The sequence below is a fragment of the Adiantum capillus-veneris genome, chromosome 17 (genome assembly GCF_014529385.1).
Source record: "Adiantum capillus-veneris isolate H3 chromosome 17, ASM1452938v2, whole genome shotgun sequence".
Lineage (NCBI taxonomy): Eukaryota > Viridiplantae > Streptophyta > Polypodiopsida > Polypodiales > Pteridaceae > Adiantum > Adiantum capillus-veneris.
The window spans coordinates 104,865,338-104,884,395 of record NC_140947.1 but is presented as its reverse complement, the minus strand read 5'-3'; the positions used below and the strand labels follow the sequence as shown (position 1 = coordinate 104,884,395).

General features: G+C 44.0%; 1 protein-coding gene across 1 annotated transcript; it reads right to left on the bottom strand.

Annotated features, from left to right (window-relative positions):
* Positions 1-3,026: 3,026 nt before the first annotated feature.
* LOC147437818 (uncharacterized) lies at positions 3,027-16,992 on the bottom strand. Its single transcript, XM_086487265.1, has 7 exons — positions 16,487-16,992; positions 16,325-16,394; positions 16,187-16,251; positions 15,998-16,082; positions 4,595-4,663; positions 4,421-4,483; positions 3,027-3,224 (listed from the first exon to the last, which is right to left on the bottom strand). The coding sequence occupies exons 1-7, from the start codon at positions 16,849-16,851 to the stop codon at positions 3,168-3,170; spliced, it is 774 nt and encodes a 257-aa protein (XP_086343391.1). The 5' UTR covers positions 16,852-16,992; the 3' UTR covers positions 3,027-3,167.
* Between the last annotated feature and the right edge of the window lie 2,066 nt (positions 16,993-19,058).

Sequence of the window (19,058 nt, the reverse complement as noted above, 5' to 3'; positions counted from 1 at the left end):
CAAATGTGGATGTAGATGCACGGTATAGATGAGTGTCATATAGAAGTATTGTGTCCAGAGTGGGCATAGTGTGTCTCCAAAATTTCAAGGAACGAAAGTTGTGCCCTACCCCATAATCAATTTTCTACAAGATATTCATGGTATTCAAGAACAAAATAACAAAAATTTCTCTATGGTAAATTGAGATTCAAGCTCATGCCATGACCATTCTCTCTTATAATTTTATATTCTAGTCCTCGGCACAACTGTGTTGGGCATATCTTGAAATCATCATGGTCCTAGAGACTATGTTTTGGATAGAACGCTCGTTGAGAACTTTGGCTTTGCTCCTTTATTGATAGCTTTTATTGTTGGTCAAATGTTAGTAAAGGCTCGTGGTGACATGGGGAACATCAAAGTGTAAAGATTTGAAACTTGCTGATGGTGCCTAACTTCTAAGCACCCACCATTCGACTATGACATCAACTTTGTGTCCCACCTCACGTACTGCACCACTCATTATGGGCCCAATTTTTGTACATAGCAAAGAGGGAAAACCTTTCATCTTTTCTCTACATACAACGTCTACACTCAACGCCTGATGTTGGTTAGAGCATGGCTACTTCTAGGCGCAAGGAAACAAAAAGGCACTATAGGCTCATCAAATTTTTTTAAGAAACGGTACTAGAATTTCTTTTGGATGGATAAATATTGACTTGCTTAGGACATTGTCGATGTTTTGTCTAAACATAACAATCTAGCAATCCAACATACTACGCATTGTTTTGAAGCAATTGTCACAAAATTTTCAATGCTAGGAACACATAATGGATTAAGAAACAAGCCGTTCCCCCGTTCATAGAGTCAAGTATGACGCTCAAGTAACTTCAAGATAAGGGGCAGTTGCTTTCTTCAAGATACTTTAGCACATATGTATGATTAATACTAGATATGTACATTTTCTCCATTCTAAGTATAAAGTTTGGTTGTCAATTTCATGACAAACCGCATCACGTCGATGGCGCCAGACTCGAAAAAATTCATATCTACTTGCCATACTATAACGGCCTTTCAGCAATGCCGTGACGCGCACAGAGAGAGAGAGAGAGAGAGAGAGAGAGAGAGAGAGAGACTCCACGCCTTTCAATTGAGTGACGGGTGGGTGGGTGGGTGGGGGGGGTAGAGAGAGAGAGAGAGAGAGAGAGAGAGAGAGAGATGACGGTGGGATAATGTCACACATATGTCAACCCTTTCACTTGTCACTAAATTAACGCAGGTTTATTGCTTTCACAAAGTTAGTCTTTCCCACTTTTTCCAAGCTGGATGATGCTCCACTGTACATTTGTTTTTTGTTTCGCTATTCTTTAATAACAAGGCTGAGTAGCAAAATCTCACAAATCATTAGGCTGTAGATTGGGAATGATTAGAAGAGCAGATATTGTTAAGTCAAACATGTAATCTCAATTGGTTTCAGTAATTGCAGATAGAGACCCAACTAAGCTGCAGCAAACAGAAAAGGAAGTGCGATACACTGTTTGGCTTGACTTAAGACTATAGTAAACAACAGCCTAACTACTGATCATGATGGGTATCATCTTCTCCCTCACTCTCTCACATCTCTCTTGCGTAGACAGTCCATGAACCACGTTCTAGGACAGTAGATGCCCTCCAAAAAAGGAGGTGTCAAATAGTGCCATGCCGTGTGGGGGGGTCGGGGAGGGGGGGGCGAGTGAATTGAAAATCCTCCATTCACCCACTTGACCTAATTTAAAAGCTCAAAAGGCGGCTGCACTCGTGCTTGAGCCAAAAACCTCACTGCCTATATATAAAGCATGTCATCAAGCAGCAGCTAATCACTGCTCATCAGTAGTAGCCCAGCAATACAGTAGGTACTTTGCGTTGAGCTGGATACATCGCATTTAATCTGTGCTTTTTGAATGATGCCATTGAATTTACACCTGAAACCTTCAAAACTCATCAAGCTTCTCTCTGTTCTTTTGTATTGACTTGAGATGATTAATGTGCCTGCAGGAAATGATGACAGAGGTTGCACTCTCGCCACGTGGACCAACATGGTGGAAGATGATATTGATATTGATAACAGCGGTTATAACCGCCAATGGAGAGGGTCTTACATCACCTGACACCTCCCTCATATATGCGAAGTGCAGCTCATACCCTATTCCAGCAGGTAGCCCCTTCTGGGGCCACCTTGGCACCACCCTCTACCAACTCTCAGAAAATACTGCGTATGCTTCGTACGACTTCACCGCTCAGAATGGTGGTGGCAACTATCCAGCTTTTGGTCATGCCAGTTGCAACCCTGCTTTATTGCCATTTGAATGCTGTGCCTGCCTCAAGCACCTCTCCTACCATATCTGGAGTATTTGCAACGATGCCATCAGTGCTGAAGTCAAATTTGGGGACTGCTCCCTCAGATATCAGCCCATTAGCACCTGAATTTGATCGGATCTATCTTGACCTGCATGCATAGGCCATATAAAAATATGTAATTGTGTGTGTGTGTGTGTGTGTGTGCGCGCGCGTGTGTGTGTGTGTCATGCACACGCACGTAAGCACTAGTGTGTGTGCTCACTTACCATATTCCAAATTCACTCGTGCCTAGTGATTTTCTGTAGCCTGATAATGTAAAAAATAATAGATTACAAGCTTTCTATAACAATTGTCCATAAACGGTTAAAGACACCTGCACCGACCAACAGCACATGCTTGGCCAACATGAGCAAACATGTGGCATTATGATCCTTATTGAAGGCAAGTTAAAGACTCAACTATAACAATCATCTGAAGCGTCTTGAAACACTAAAGAGCACGCAATACCATGTTTATCAGTACAATAGCTCAGTATACATACAACTTATACTCACAATACTACAAGGTGATGCCCTTCAGAGAAGATTTTCCCTTCTGAAGATTAACCATCCCCTTACCCCTTTTTGTTCCTCTATTTCTGAATATATACAGGTGGCATTCCCTATGTGATGATACAAGCAATCAGGTTGCCCACAAATAAGCAATCCACCACCGTGACCGTATCGTGTATAAATTAAGTGCAAGCCACCTCTCCTTGATGTCAAAAGACAGTACATCCTAAAATCCTTGCAAAATGAAGGTGGCAATCATGTTGGTGCCTTCGTACGAACGTGCATGTTCATTGGTTTCCCATATCACTCATCACGATGGACAGAATCTGTCATCCAGCAGTCTTGAAATGGTTCTGTGTCCTGCTCAAAAATTGCACCATTAAAATTACAGATCATAACAGGCTGCATAACTCACAAGCCAGGGCTGTATCTTAAACCTTACACAGTGCTGATAAAGACAAATCACCACTCGTTTTTTAATTTGTGGGTGAGGAAAACAAGAAAAAGTTGACTTTTCACTGCAAATCTACCTAGAGCTTCACAAAAATACATTCCCTGGGTACTAAAAGTTGAAATGACACTACCTAATACACACTTTACTACGTCTTTTCACCAAGACCTTTGCAGAAAGAAAGAAATGAAAGAATTTATTAATGTCAGAAACAAATCCCTGTACATGTAAGTCTTCTGGAAACTACAACTATGGTAGAGCCTGAAACAGAGGGAGTCTGATGGTTCCAGCCCCAAAGGTGATACCTGATGATACTCAGCGAAAGGGATGGAGCTCTCTATCATTATGAGGGTCGATGCAAAGACTGTATGCATTGAGAACATGAAATGAAACAATATAATATGCTAAATGAAGTTCTACGAAAGGCCAAAATGACCGAAACTTAAAACCATGACAACGGACATGAACGAAGCACCTGTCCACAGAGAAAATTCCATGGTAGCAGACTGGTACCCAAGGTGTCACCCAAAAAGAAACTAAACTAAGGGACTGGACATGGAACAAGTGATACAAAGAAGGGAGTGAACTACAAATGTTGGGTTGCCTTCTTTGCGTGTCTATGTTTGTTGTGGGGTCGCCAGGGCAGGGGGGGTGGGAGGATCTTCCAAGTAAGTTATGCATGGGTCTATACTGTATAGCATCAATCTCCTCCATAGAGATGATTCAAGCAGGCCCTTTCAGTAGATGGGGCATTTGGAAAGCTTCTAGCTCAAAGATTTATCACAACAAGCAACCCTTCACCATTCCAATATGGCTTTGGTGGGGTGTTACCGGCTGCTACTCAGGAACCTCGATTGTTACTGGGAATACTATCATACCGATTCCAATACAAGTTTTTTTACAGTAAATGAGTTCTGACTTTTCACAAAAAACAGAAATCCTTGCTGAGGCTAACCACTACTACAATTTCAACAAAACTGTTGACAAGTCAATATTAATCATCGAACATGAGTTACGAGTTTCAAGTGGCCACAAATATGTCGCCCAGATTATCCCACCACTAACTTCCTCTACATCACTATTTTCTTTGACTCAGGGAACTTACTTGTCTTGACAAAGACCATGAGAAAATAGCCTGCTTGCCATTGGATCCCTCGATCAGAATACGCTGCACAGAGTGAAACAGGTTTATAAGTACAATCCCAAACTTTTCATGTGACACAACATATCCACACACAAGTTATTCAGTTTAATAAATATAGTAAATTGAAATGGCTACCTGTTGGAATCTGTCAGGACCAACAGAGAGTGTACTTAGCACCTTTGCACTTGAATGTCCAAGCATGACCTGTAAAGACATGCAGAGCCACTTGTCAAGTATGAAAAAAGAGCAAACAAGCTGCAGTTTTTGAAATGCAGAATAATTCATTGCCTACAGCAGACACAGCAAGTTTTCCCGATTCCTTTAAGACAGTATTAGTGTGCATGGAATGCTTTTAAATCAAAAATTTAAAAAATATTACGCAACTGCAGCGTTGGCATCATTTCTGGCTGTTAGCCCATTCTTGTGAGCAGCCACAGGACAGGGCATTCTCCCTATCTCTCCTCTCCAACGCCCTGACTCTCTCCCCTGGTCTTGTTTTGGGATACCGTCTAGAACTTGGATGTCTCTTGCAAACAGCCCGATACACTGACTCTGTGGATGATAAGGCAACTGTAGGCTACTACTTGCTACTCCATGAAATTGCTCCTGTGCCAAATGAAAAGATGTAACGTGTAGTCAAACTTCGTCCTTCTGGATCACCACCCCATCTGAATCACTCCATCCTCGAAGAATGATCTTGAAGCCTGTACCTCTAGCTACATACAAAATGCCCACTGTTTCAAATATCTCAAGATCTGAAGAGCTTGCTCCATATGTGCCTTGGCAGGTCTTTGCACGAATTAACCGAGAAGTCACACTGGGAAACTGACGTCAAACCGGGTGTTCAAGAATATAATAAGAGAACCGACCAGCTTCCAATACTTGGTAGCATCTCTTACATCTATGATGTCGTACTATGACTTTTGGTTGGGATCCATTATCCATAGGAGAGAGAGGTTTGAACTCGATCATAAACAAATGCTTTCACAACTCTTGGACATAGTGATGCTAAGAGAGAAAGATGCCCCCCCCCCCCCCCCCCCCCCCGGTCTGCCATATCTCCAATCCAAGAAAGTAATGAAGCAAGCGGAGAGAGGTCTTCTCAAACTCCCGTACCAAGGTCTCCATACTACTGCACATATGCGGGTCATGGCTACTTGTGATCACAAAAGCGTTGTTGTGCAGCTCCGTTTCCGTGATAAGAAAAAGATCAGAAGGATGTACATTGTGCTTGATTGAATCCTACATGATTGTTGACCAGTGGTCAGGGCTTGATAACAAGCTAATTTTAAGCTAAATGTATGCCGTATGCGGCTTTAAAGGGCCAAAAATTATATTGTTAATGCTAAAAGAGAGTATGCTTGAAGTGATTATACATGGGACTTTATGGACTAGAACTGCAGTACTCAATACTCCACAGGCCTGTCGTTACGGCTCGTCGATTGGAGCTACGGTGGGAAGTTATGACAGTTTGAAGTTTGAATCGATTGCAAATCTATACCAGTTTGGGCAAACTACACATGAGGGATCAGAGATGAAGTAAAAGCATGGGCCTGAAGTGCTCACTTTGTGGAGAGCATCGGTCTTTTCAGATCAACAATCGGAGATTTGGTTGCCAAGATATTGCCCGTTAAATTTTCACAAGGGGCCAATTCCGTACCAGTTTGATCGCCTCGGTTAATGTGCCATCTGAAGGTTTTACAACCTCGACAGGGTTTGTATGCGAAGTATGCGTTATGTGAAGGCCGTAGGAATTGATGGCTCATCAATCGGAGCTTGGAGCAGCAAGATATTAAAGTTTAAGTCGGCAGCAGTTGTCAACCGGACGATGTCAGCTGGATTTTCCCGGTTTTGGTCACTTTGGTTGGAGAGTTCGGGAAGGTCTAAAAGCGGCAAAGGTCAAGCAGCTTGAATTTGGGAAGATGGAGTTTAGTCAAGGCTTGACATCTTGGCAATCGGGTTTGTGAGCAACAAATAGCAAAACATTGAAAAGTGTGTGTGTGTGTGTGTGTGTGTGTGTGTGTGTGTGTTGTTGTTGTTGTTGTGGTGGTGGGGGGGGGGTGGGGGGGGGGGGGGGGGGGGGATAATAAGTTTTAATATTTTTATGAAGTTTGAGTCCTTGGGGGGGCCAGGGCCATGGGCTGCTGCCACGTGGCATGAGAAAAGAGCCACATGCAAGGGCACCAGGCTATAAAGCCTAGATCATGGCCCTTTTTTAATTGTGAAGCAGGAGAGAGGTCCGTGAGCTCGTGGCCATGGAATTGGCGATGCACGCGCTACGCGGTTGGCGCTCTTGGCAGATCTGGGCGGCAGCTGAGCTCGAACCGTATGATGAGGTGGCACTCCATGGCGGCCGGTCCCACATCAAACCTTTTTTGAGGGCAACCACTGCTACTTATGCCAGTAGCGTTGGCGCTACGGCTCCCATGATGGGGTATGATCTCAAAGAAGAGAGTGACATGCCGGGAATATAGCCAAAGCAGCGGTTCATGCAGTTGTTAACTGAGTGGTGGAGAAAAATATAGAAAAGCTGAAAATAGGGGACACACCCATAGAAGAAAATTTTTGGGAGTTGAGAGTTGGAGTTTTTTGTTTTGGAGAACACAGAGAAGAAAGAATGGAGAGAGCTCTTGTTTTTTGGCAATTGAAGAAGAGGAGAACAAGCAAAAAGATGGAGACAGAGAGCTTTTGAGAGCTCATGAAGCCGGATAGGGGCTCTTCCTTGTGGCAAAAGAGGAGAGGAGCTTCATCATCCATTAACAGACGCTCAAATACAGTGATTACTAATCTAATTGGGTTTAAACCCTTCGTAAAGGAGCATAAACTCCTTAATCAAAAATTAATCCAATTTCCACTGTTGTTAACGGCCCCGCTTGACTAAACAAGTGTCATTTGAAATTTCTCGTCCGTGGTTTCAGTTTCAGTTTCAGTTTCAGTTTCAATTATCTTCGTGCTTCATTTTCATTGCAAAGAGGTTCTAGTCTTTAGTGTTGTGTTGTGCATCTTCTCTCTCACCTTTTTCTTATAGCCATAGGCCCCGTGCCTTGGCTCGCCTTTTGAACCCACCATCCCCCGACAACATCCACATAGAGGATAACAAGAGTCACAAATCCTCCCTCTCTAAAAAGATAAAAATTTGGGTCTGTTGAAGAACGATGAAACCATTTGACACCAATGACCTTCCGCTTTGGTGGTCATGGAACCAGTACCCATGTCTTATTCTACTTGATGGAATCAAGCTCTGCCTACATGGCCTCCTTCCACTTTGGTTGTGAAAGGGCCTCAGCAGCTGATAGAGGTTCTCTATCGTTTGCCACTAAAGACATCAAAGCATAGTCCACCTATTCCCATCTATCTCAACATTCTGAAGTCATCGAGACAGTTGCATAGTACCCGCCTCACGCTAATCTGGTAGAAACATTGAAGTAGCTGCATCTCTCATTCTCTTCAATAGCTATTTTAGTAACTTGTCGGGTTTGCCCCCGAAAGAGGGAGCATTTGGTACATCCTCCTCACACCTGCACCATGGTGAGTACCATCAACAACTGCATCATCATGAGTCTATGCATCCATCTCCAGAGCCTATGGGACACGAACTAGAGAAGAGGGTTCATCAGAGGAATCATCATCAAGATCTCCAAGCATAGGCAAATCTAGAGATAGTGTGGACGACTTGAGAGTTGAAGCCCGCTCTGCAGGAATATGCTCATCGAAGACCATATCTCGGTTCTATGCAATGACCGTCTTTACTAGATCATAGAGTCGATATCCCTCGGAAAGCGTAACAGGCTTGGACACTCGCACCGTGAAATCAATAGCAACACACGAACGCAGACTTCAAAATCACTAAACTTTGAGAGAGAGAGAGAGAGAGAGAGAGAGAGACCGATGGAGTTCCATGCCCAGAGGTATTGGCCCCAAAGTCTGGCGCCCCTTTCGGTATTTCTTTATCATTAATCATGCAAAGTACAACTCCCGAGGGACTTCTGCTCTTAGACTCTGAGTCTAGATGCTTTGTAGAGTGAGGCCCCAAGGGCTCTTACAAACTTACAAGGGATGTCAAAAGCAGTTAAACTCAAAAGCAACTTGTTCCAAAAGCATCTGGTCCCAAAAACTGCCAAAGCAGCCAACGCAAATTACGAAATTCCATACAACCTACCACGTGGCATGTCAGCACAAAACACAGAGGTCCGTACAGCTACTACGTCAACATGTCAATGCAACCTTCGAAAATTTGTATTGTTGTGTTGTCCGTACAACAATGCCACTTTCGTCAGATTATAATCGCCCTCAATTACGCTTGCAAAACAGGCAGAGGCCATAAATCAATTCAGTAGACACTGACTCTAAGTACCGATGCACTAGAGGAGACCAATCCAACACTTGCACAAAGACGACAGTCACTGAACATTCACATCACATTCAAACCAAAGCACATAGAATCCATGGAGATCTAGGACCATGATTCTTGGCAATGTATTTAGCAATCACATCTAGTTCCACATAGGACCTCACTAATGTCGGATTAACTAATCCTTATTGCGATCATGTCCATAGACTCATTCTGATCTAGGACCACGATTCTTGGCAACGTATTTAGCTATTGCATATAGATCCACATAGGACCTCATTAATGTCGAATTGACTAATCCTTATTGCGATCATGTCCATAGACTCTCAAGACGAAATGCTGCAGTCCTTTTGTCTTTCAAATCTGCACTCAACACAATCACATGACTGAGCACAGATTTCAAATTCTTTTTTGAAAAGTCCCATTTTCGAAGTACTTTCATAAAGTCATCTAGCAGAATATTGTCAGCCCATCAGTATCCCTGAAATCCAAAGGAAAATCAATGACTTTATTCCATCTCGGCAACCTGTGACAAAGGAGCGGAGTGACTTCCCTCTTGTGCAGTCCCGTCTGCACCAGATTCAACCCTGCTGATCCACGGGATCTCTCGGAATAGTCAAAGCTAGACCGAAAATCTCAAGGTAAAGTTCCAAATCTGAGGAGTATCTGCTAGGTCCTCCTCCATCCACTTCGCATCCAATGCCGAATAGTTATTGACTAAGAACAGCCGCACTTTATCTTTCTCTTTCCTTTCCCAGTGAGCCAGTATCTGTTCCGGAACGAGTATCTCCTCGTTCTCTTCCACTTCAGGTTGCTCCCTAGGCTCCTTGTCGATCGGCACCTCACCCTTGAAATTTTTCAAGTGACTCACATGAAAAGCATTGTGAATCTTCCAAATTTCTGGGAACTTCAGTTTGAAGGATACATCATCTATCTTCTCTTGAATCTAGAAGTGCCACAGTATCGCATTCTTGGCTTTGGAAAAAGCCGCTCCTTCCCTTTTCGTTTTCTTAGACGTGCCTTCTCAAACCGTAAGAGCACCCAATCATCTTCCTTCAGTTGCAAGTCGCGTCGAATCTTGTCGGCTTCCTTCTTATGCCGTGCTTGAGACTTCTCAAGAGCCTCATGCACCTTGGAAAAAGCAGTATCCAGATCTAGATCATACCAATCTGCTTCAAAAATCTTATCTTGGGTCTCGGGAAATCTCTCATCTACCAGCTGATTCCCTTTTTCCTTTCTTTCCTTGTGCCCTGGGACCTGTGGGTAGCTTCTTTAGCTTCCCCTGTCCATTGGTGCGTCAGTCTCAATCATCAGAACCCTAAGACGCACTATCAGTTGATCCCCTTTCTCTGAAATCCTTTGATGAACTTGTATCTGGTTCCCTTAGCTCGTCGGAACCTTCGGATGTGATACTATCTGATTCTCCAGAATCTTGCGATGGGCTGTCATCCGGTTCCCCCGATTCATTCTTTTCAATATGGTGGACTCTTGCCTTGTTGAGGTGGATATTATCCTGTCCGTAAGATAAGTCAATGAGCCGGCATGCGTTCCAAATCGTTCCTTAGCATGTTGCATAAGTCTCTAAATAGGGTCAGACTTCTGGTTTAGACAATAGCCTCGAATCTCTTTTAGCAAACCACAACACCACCACTCAATCTGGTCTTTCGAAGTAATCTTCCGAAACGAAGACACTAGCAAATAAGTATCCCAAAATCTCTTGCAGTAGTCGTCCAATGTATCTTTCTCAATCATTTTCAAGTGATGCCAAGCCGTGATGACATCTTGTGCATATTCATCCGATATCCAAGTTGACGTGAAAATTGTCTTGAATTTTAATCACGTCGCAAGTACTTTGAGTAACAACAAAGTAGACCACCATGTCTGTACCGTTCCTTTCAAATAAGATACTGCCTTTCGCACCGTGGAGTATTCTGTGAACCGTCCACCAAAGAAAGCGACGTCAAATTGTTGTACGAACTCAAGGGCTCGATGGTTGTCCTTGTAGCCTGAAAACATCTCAAACCTTACGACCTGACTCCCTCCCTTGAACTCCTTGGTTTTCTTGTTGATCTGGTCATTGTCAAAGGGGATGAGCTCTCCTCCTTTGAACTACTGGATGGCCTTCCATGCCTTATAGACTTTTTCAAAAATCTGCTTCAAAAAAATCTTGTCTTGGGTGCTTAGAAATTGAGGAGCCTTCTTAGCACCCTCGAATACTTCAGATGGCGCCTTACCCGTGTGTTATTCTAGGCAAACTCCACCAAGGGAAAATACTTTTCCCATTAAGTCTTGTGATCCGAAACATAAATCCAAAACCATTGAATTGACTATCTCAAATCGCCCATCTGTCTGCAGGTGGAACGAGGACAAAAACTACAACCATGTGCCGATGTTCTCCCAGATTGCCCTCCAAAACAAACTAGTAAACCGGGGATCTCTGTCCGAAACAATGGACTGAGTGATGCCATATATTCGTAAAATCTGTGAGACAAACACTTTCGCCAAATGATCGGGCTTGATTGTCTTCTTACCAGAATGAAGTGGGCATGTTTACTGAATCTATCATGCCCACTTTGAGTCTTGGGAAGATCAAAAATAAAATCCATGGCGCGGTAGCCAAAAAAAGGTGGACAATGGCACTATGTCAAAACCTTTTCCCTCAAAGGCTGTAGCCGTCGCGTATGGAGTCAACTGAGCGATCAGTTGGGATATTTTTAAGCGGCGAACCCGAAACGGGCAAATGCTTGTAAATGCGCCAAGCGTCGATTTTTCATGAACTTTCCCCTTGCAGAAAAATGGGCGCTGATTTTTAAGCTGGGAGAGGGCTTCATTTGCATTTTGTCACATGTTAAGAGCTATGGAGTGCTTCCTTTCCCTCTTATGTACAGTGTGGTGCTAGGAGTGATGCCTTGCACGCTACACACAGCTCTCTCTTTCCCCTACGTGCAGTTATGTGATGCCCCACAAGAGGGCTCCTCATTTGACTAATGTACAGCTGTGTGGGTTCATGCTTTTGTGCTGAGGCAAGAGCCTCCTTGAGCAGGAACAGGGGTAACTAACTGCTACTCCAAAGCAGGCACCGGTGAGGGTCATAACCTCACCGTACAGGTGCAAAATCAGCGCTGTGTATGCGCTGTAATTTGAATGTCTTTCAGCCATACGGATGCCAGGACACTTGGGAATCGTGCCCCACTGGTAGAGGACAGCTAGGGGACTGTTTTGGGCTGAAAACAGGGCAAAAACCAGTAAATACAGCGTGCTGAATTTACTGTTTTTGGGCTGGAATCAGAGGGTATATGCCAGTGCAAGTGAGTTCTAGCAGGGGAATTGATTTCGCGCAAGTTTTGGGGCTGTTATGATGCCGAAATTTGGCCAAATCAGATGGTATCTAGGTGGATACACGTGAAGGATTCCCAGGACCTTACCTTGTAATTTACCCTCCTAAAGAATAAAGAAATACCGAAAGGGGCACCAATTTTGGGGCCTACAAGTTGTCGGTGTCTGCTCGGAGCATTCTAGCTTCCGAGCCGTGTGTCCTCAAGTGTTAATTCCCGTCGCAGGTTTCCTTTGCATGTTCTCTCTGTGTGTGTTTAGAGTAAAGAATTTCGGGTGAAAGCCAACGTCTACCACCCCACAGGCCGGTTTCAATTTGCCACAGTGGATAGGTTTAGGACGACAAGTCAAGATTCGATCTCACTTTTTGCGTGTGTTTGTTGAATGGTTTGGCATTCCGTCACTTTGTTCATCTGCATTGCATGCACAGTCTTTTAGAAAGATTAGTATTTTTCCAATCACTCTACATGGAATGGGTATGTTCATGATTTTGTGTTGGAAGTGGTTTCAAGAATTTTCCTCCTCAGAGATTCTTGAAGAAGGTGGACCTATGTCCATAGACACAATTGGAGCATTGAAGCAGCCACAGCTCACTTTGTGTTGCTTTCGACGCGGCCCAAAGAAGCAAGCATTGCAGACCTTCATGAAGTTCAAGTATCGCACGACCCACGCATCAAAGTGGGCCGACGAAGAGTCCTTCCCAAGATTCCAGACGTTGTTGGCGATCTCCCTCGACGCCATACAGTTCGGTACCAGTACCTCACTTTGAAAAGGAGGGGATGTCACATGCACATCTAGCCCTTTGTGCATGTGGACAAGCTACTTCAGGTCCAGGGTTCAGGTCAGCTTAGGAAGTGTTCTGGCACCTTTGCGAGCCTGTGCGTAGGCCGTGCATGCCCAGGTACTTACAGTAGTTGCATACCCTCTGTTTGCACACAGCATGACGGTCAATACCCATCATGAGCATTTTGCAGTGCACAGAACCCATTTTTCCTATTTTATCCATTTTTCACTTATTATTAATAAGTGACTTTGTTGGGAAACTGGGTAGGGCAAATTTGCTAAGTTCTATAAAAGAAACCTAGCGCTAGCACTTTCTGGCAAAAGAGGCAGCAGAAGTTCCAATGACTTGCAGTTCACCTTCTCAGCAAGACCGGTAGGAGACTTAGCGTTTTCAACTACAAGACCAACCTAGCGTTTTTGGGCATCCCAAATCAGCCAGCGTTTTAAGATCCCAGCAGATAGCGTTTTCAGGTTGCAGATCAGCCCGGCGTTTTTGCTACAGCAGATTCCATTTGGCGTTTTTACAGTTGCAGACCTAGCCTAGCGTTTTGCAGTTTCCCGCGATAGATCAGCCCCAGTGCATCAGCGTTATCAACTTTCAGCACTTTAGACACAACAGATTGGTCCCTAGCCTCGTCGCAGATCTCACCTACCCGCAACAGATCCTCGCCGCGCCATCAGATCAACCAGCGTTTTCAGTTTCAGTCCGCTGTCCGCAAATTTCAGCATCTGCGTTTTTCAACGCATCGTCTCCGCCATCGCCGAAACAGTGTCAGAATTCAGCAGCTAGCAGATTTGCAGATTTCAGCCCCTAAAGTTTTCAGATTTTAACGCGTCCTCATCGTCGTCCTCATTGTCATCGACATCGTTGGCAAGTCCATTGCATCTAGACCATTGTACTAGATTTGTGCAATCAATAGCATAGACCTCTCTAGCCATAGAAAGGGGGGCCCTTGGAGGAGGGTTTGACAACAGTCAGGTGTCGTATTCTTCTCTCTCTCTCTCTCAGTCTCAGCACCTTCATTCACAGTGTCATTCACTTTGTTTGTGATCATTGCACTCTCACTAAACGAACGGAAGGCTCTCCCTTCCGTAAGTAAAAGGAACCCTTGAGCACAATTCAAAGCACTCATCTTGAGCAAAGTTCAACATTCACTTCCGCTCTCTCTCTCTCTCTCTCTCTCTCTCTCTCTCTCTCTCTCTCTCTCTCTCTCTCTCTCTCTCTCTCTCTCAACAGTCGCTCACAATATCACTCTCTCTCTCTCTCTCTAGTCTTTTGCACAACTCTCATAAAGTAAAAGGAAGTTTCTTGAGTACACACTGAGCACTAATCATGAGCACGCACCAGCAATCACTTCCGCTACACATAACACTTCACCAGATTTGTCAACCATCTCAGCGTTATCCCAATCCCACGTTGCACTTGCAACACCATCACCTTTTTTGTCATCTGCCAACATGTCGATTGGAAGAGTAGGATCATGTGAAGAGGATAGGATAGGGTGCAAGAAGAAACCACTCCAAATCGGTCCTACAACTCCAAATCAACACCAAATCTGAGACACAACTGAACAGCCAGCCAATTGTCTCTCCAAAGGGCTGCTGCTTCTAACTCCAGATTCTCATCTACACCCAATCAAAATGAACCCCATGAATTTGAAATTTACTGCAGCCAATAGACCTCGTGAGTCCTCTTTGTACTTGCAAAACTTGCACCGAATCCTTGAAAACTCACAGTGGATGTGATGATGTCAAATCTGAAAGCAGAAAACAGCAAGCTTGCTCCTCCTTGAAACCGCCAAAAGGGCACCAAAACACCCCAAACCAAGTTTAAAGAACGGATCTAACATCAGAGCTCTAACAACATCAAAGAAGTGGCAAAGGAAGATGGATGGGTATGGCTGAAATCGTGGCAACAGATGCACGACCTCTCAGCTCCAATGCTGGACAACATCAACCTCCGAATGTGGAACCAGTGCAAACAACCCCATTACGGCGATCACCTCAACTTGCAAGAAAACTGCAGCAAAAGAGGTCGCCTAGGGCTGAGGAAGGCACAGAAAGGGCAACCTACAAAGCACTAAGAGACATGGAGAGATCTCCCAAAACGCTTGGGGAGAGAAAATGCTGGTAGACTTACTGGAGAGAGATAGAGACCCCAAAATGCTTGATGGACATTGCATATGTGAAACGGGATGATACATGAGTAGACACCACCCCTCCCTACATAGAGAGCCTGGCAGGTTGCCCAACCTCCAAGATGCCCCACGACCCAGAAAAATAGGGATAAACTGGAAGATATGGAATCGATTGGACAGACATTGTAGACCTGTGGCCACCAAGAGCCAGACTATATGACACCGCTCGCAATAAAGGTGGGCAAAAAACAGCAGAAACAAGCCAACGATGAGAAAACTGCCTCACATAGGCCGGGCACGGCTACAAAACAGCTCTCTCCCTATGATCAGCCCTTGGGAGATCAAGAGGCACTAGCAGCTCCATTAGGACCAGCCAAAGAGGTGGCAAACTCTAATAGTATCCGTTGTGCATATCAATATATGAGACGAATGACTGCAGCATTCTCTCTTCGAAGGAATTTTGTCTAATTTTCTACATGACTGAATGGGACAGTAACTCTTAACAATGCTGGTTGAGTTTTTGTGTACATAGGTGTAATCACAAACGATTACTCTTCTATAGGAGGGGTATGTGACAAGCTCATGACATGGCACCCTATGGGAACACCTGATGAGCATCAGCAAACTTGAGCCAAATTCATCACCTCTTTGTTATTGTTCAAACCAAATTAAGATCTCTATATCTGACAATACTTCTGATTCTAATGGTCTTTTTTTACCAGCTTGACGCTCTTCAAATCAAACTTGAAAGTTTCCCTCAACAGAACCAAAATGGAAAAAGTGTGATAATCACATCATAATATCCTGCTGGACACTAGCAAAGGTTACAAAAAGATTATCTTGGACAAAACAAGTAGAAAGCCTGATAAAACTAGAATCCAATCTAATGGTAAAAAAAACACTGTTGCAGAACAAAATGAAACAAGAAAATACGTTATAAGCTCGTCCTTGGATCATTTCAGTGAATCGAGAGAGAGGTCCAGTATGAGCCTTGTTTTTCGGAGATGCAAACCCAAAGCTGCCACGCAGAGAGTGAGAGAGACAGAGAGAAAATCAATCAAGTGCTAGATTAGCACTCCTGGTAATAAAATAATTAGAGAAAGGGTAGCAAGAAATTCATACACAGTAGCAAGGTCTTGCTCGCGAAGAGCTTGCAATTGAGCTTGAACCACACCCCTAGGTTTGATCTGATGGTTGCATAAGCAACGGTGTGAGAGAAAGGTATAGACCTGAACAATACCACAAGGGAAATGACCATACCTCTGGACTGGGCCTTTTCGGAAGTGATTCTCCTTCCCCTTCCCAACAACCAATAGTACCCTCACCAAGTCTAAAAGAGGAACGTTGCCATGAAAACTTAACCTGTCACTGGATGTGCGTCAAAAGGGAACTTCACATTTTCTCAGAGACAGTTTTACTCACTCTTCATGACTTGATTGTGACTGATCTGAATCAGCTGCCGCAAATGCAGTGACCATGGCTGCGCGCTTTAGCATTCCTTTGCATCTAACTTGATGAAGGCTGCCGAGAGGGCACGAAGAAGAAGAAGAGAGGCAGTGTAACGCGAATGCTGCCATGCGGATCGTGATGGGGACTCCTTCATGCTTACAACAAGAAAAACTGGAGGAATGCTTGCGAAGCCTCTGATGTAAAGGAAGTGGAAAATACTGAGAGAATGGAGAGGGAAGCCTGCAGCTATGGAGAGGGAGAGCTGGAGAGAACTTAGAGTTGATGGCGAGGACCGATGAAGAATGAGAAAGTGACTGAACGCCAGCCGCTATTGCCATCTCCCCTTTTCGATACAAAAGGAAAATGGGTTACTCCAGGAGGATGGAGGAATGGCAGGGGGAAGAGAAGGCAGTGCTCTTGCTCTTCTAATAAGGCTTCTTGCTAGCATGGCATTGTCACCTTGCTTGGTGATGGCGGTCCGAGAAGGCGTGCGAATAGTATCGGTCCAGGCACCCATTGATCAGATACAAGCATAAAGATTCTTCCTTGCGTCCCCCCCCCCGCCCCCCCGCCAATTTCCTGCGTCTCTTTCTTCCCCGATTATAGGTCGTGCGACCGGCCGGCAAATCTCCCTCGCTCTTACCAACGATACGTGTGTGTGTGTGTGTGTGTGTGTGTGTGTGTGTGTGTGTGTGCGCGCGCGCGCGCATGTATGTGTGTGTGCGCACGCACATGCATGTGTGTGTGTCCGTGTGTGTGTATCTTTATACATCTTTCTATGACACACACATGATCGACACAAATAGATTGGTCAATTTGGATTGTTCTCAAAGAGGATAACAACATTCATACAAAAGTGTTATGAGAAGGGCCTTTTATTGTTTCATAGGGCCTTCTCAAGAGAGACACCTTGCTCATACGCCAGGTAACATCATCGAGTCTTCACCCAATGCCTCTTCCCTCCACACTAAAACAACACACACAGCTACTCCTGAAATGTAGTTGACTATCTAAGCAATAATTGAAGCACAATCAAAATCTACATATCACATGTGGCCTTTTGCATGCTTTACTCGTCACGCCTCTCATCAACAAAACTACTTGTTGAAGCATGTCACTTTGAACGTTCCATATCTGCAACTCTACGATAGACCTAGAGTAACGTGAATCTAAGAACACTTACATGACAAAAAATCGTCCAAACATTAAGTAAATGAAAGATAAGGTGGCCAACTACATTCACAATGGATGCATCGCAAGAAGGTAGACCTTTCTCATACACATAAAATGCATCAAAGGGATGCAGCAAAGGCCCATGTTGAGCATACTTTGCAAATAGTGTTTTCCAAGAGACGACATCTTGGAGCATGGGCTTGTCAATGACTTGTGCTTTGACAACTACATGTGATTGCATGTGTTTGCTCATCACAACCCTTGTTCCCATTCAATAAACAACCCAAACCTTCCACAGCATGCCCATGTTTGTGAACCCATAGCTTCCTAGCCTTGTGCTAATTAGGCACGTTTAGCAAGCAATGCAATCAATGATATGGCATTCTATAGAGGAATCCATATTCAATAGAAAGAGCCCATATTTTTTTAGCGCTCTCCATGTGTAGCCTGCTTTGCAATAATTAGTGGATTCTAGGAGAGATGTCCCAAATAGCAAGCTCTTCGAGAACAACCTTCGCTTTCAAAAATACAACACCTCCAGCACGCACATCAATCAAAGAATTTTCAAGTGACATCTTTCAACAACCTATATGGACATTGAGATGAGTAGATTTTTTCCATCCCCTACAAACATTGCAAGAGACACTATCATCATTAACCTACTGATACTTGTTTACCCATGCTTACATATCAAAGACTTTTAGGTTGTTCTAGTTCTTGGCATGCGATGAGGATGGCCATCATGCACCCTTGTTAAAAGGTAAATAAAATTCGTCATGGCTTCTCCTAGAAACCAAAGTTTCCACACGATGGTACCTACAAAGAGTTTCTTTCTTTCTTATCCACCTCTAGACTTCACTTGAACTTGCATCCATGGATACAAGCATTGCAAAGTAACTCTGCACTTCACCCTTATTGATTGAAACCATAACTATCTCAGTTTGGCTTTTTCTTCTCCTTCTTGCCCTCTACTCTTGCTCATAGATCACAAGAAACCCATGTGGGATACACCCCACAATCATATCTACAACATAGTACATTACTCTGCTAGCGAAATTCACAACTCTGCACCTTCTCCATTATAGTGTGAGCTCCATTGCCTATGCATATGAAGATCACCAAATGGCTCATGCACATCCTCTGACTTACTCTCTATGTTGAGCTTTGGTGCTAACAAATTGCTTGAGATCTTCCTGCAAATGATGCCACACTCGATTGACATTGAGATTTGAATTTGCATCATCGATAACATGCAATGTATGTTCTATGGTGAAACCGATCAGAATCAACCAATATGTTGCAACTATTTTCATTGAAGTCAACGCCAACCTTCTTGGCCATGAATCTCATGGCCAACACCTCACCACTCCCA

Excerpts from the sequence above, each read along its gene's own strand:
- LOC147437818 (XM_086487265.1), bottom strand. The coding sequence starts at position 16,851 with ATGGCAATAGCGGCTGGCGTTCAGTCACTTTCTCATTCTTCATCGGTC. Across the intron at positions 16,083-16,186 it reads GAGCAAGACCTTGCTACTGT|CTTTGGGTTTGCATCTCCGA; the intron begins GTATGAATTTCT and ends TCTGCGTGGCAG. Across the intron at positions 3,225-4,420 it reads CATGGTCTTTGTCAAGACAA|GACACAGAACCATTTCAAGA; the intron begins GTAAGTTCCCTG and ends ATTTTTGAGCAG.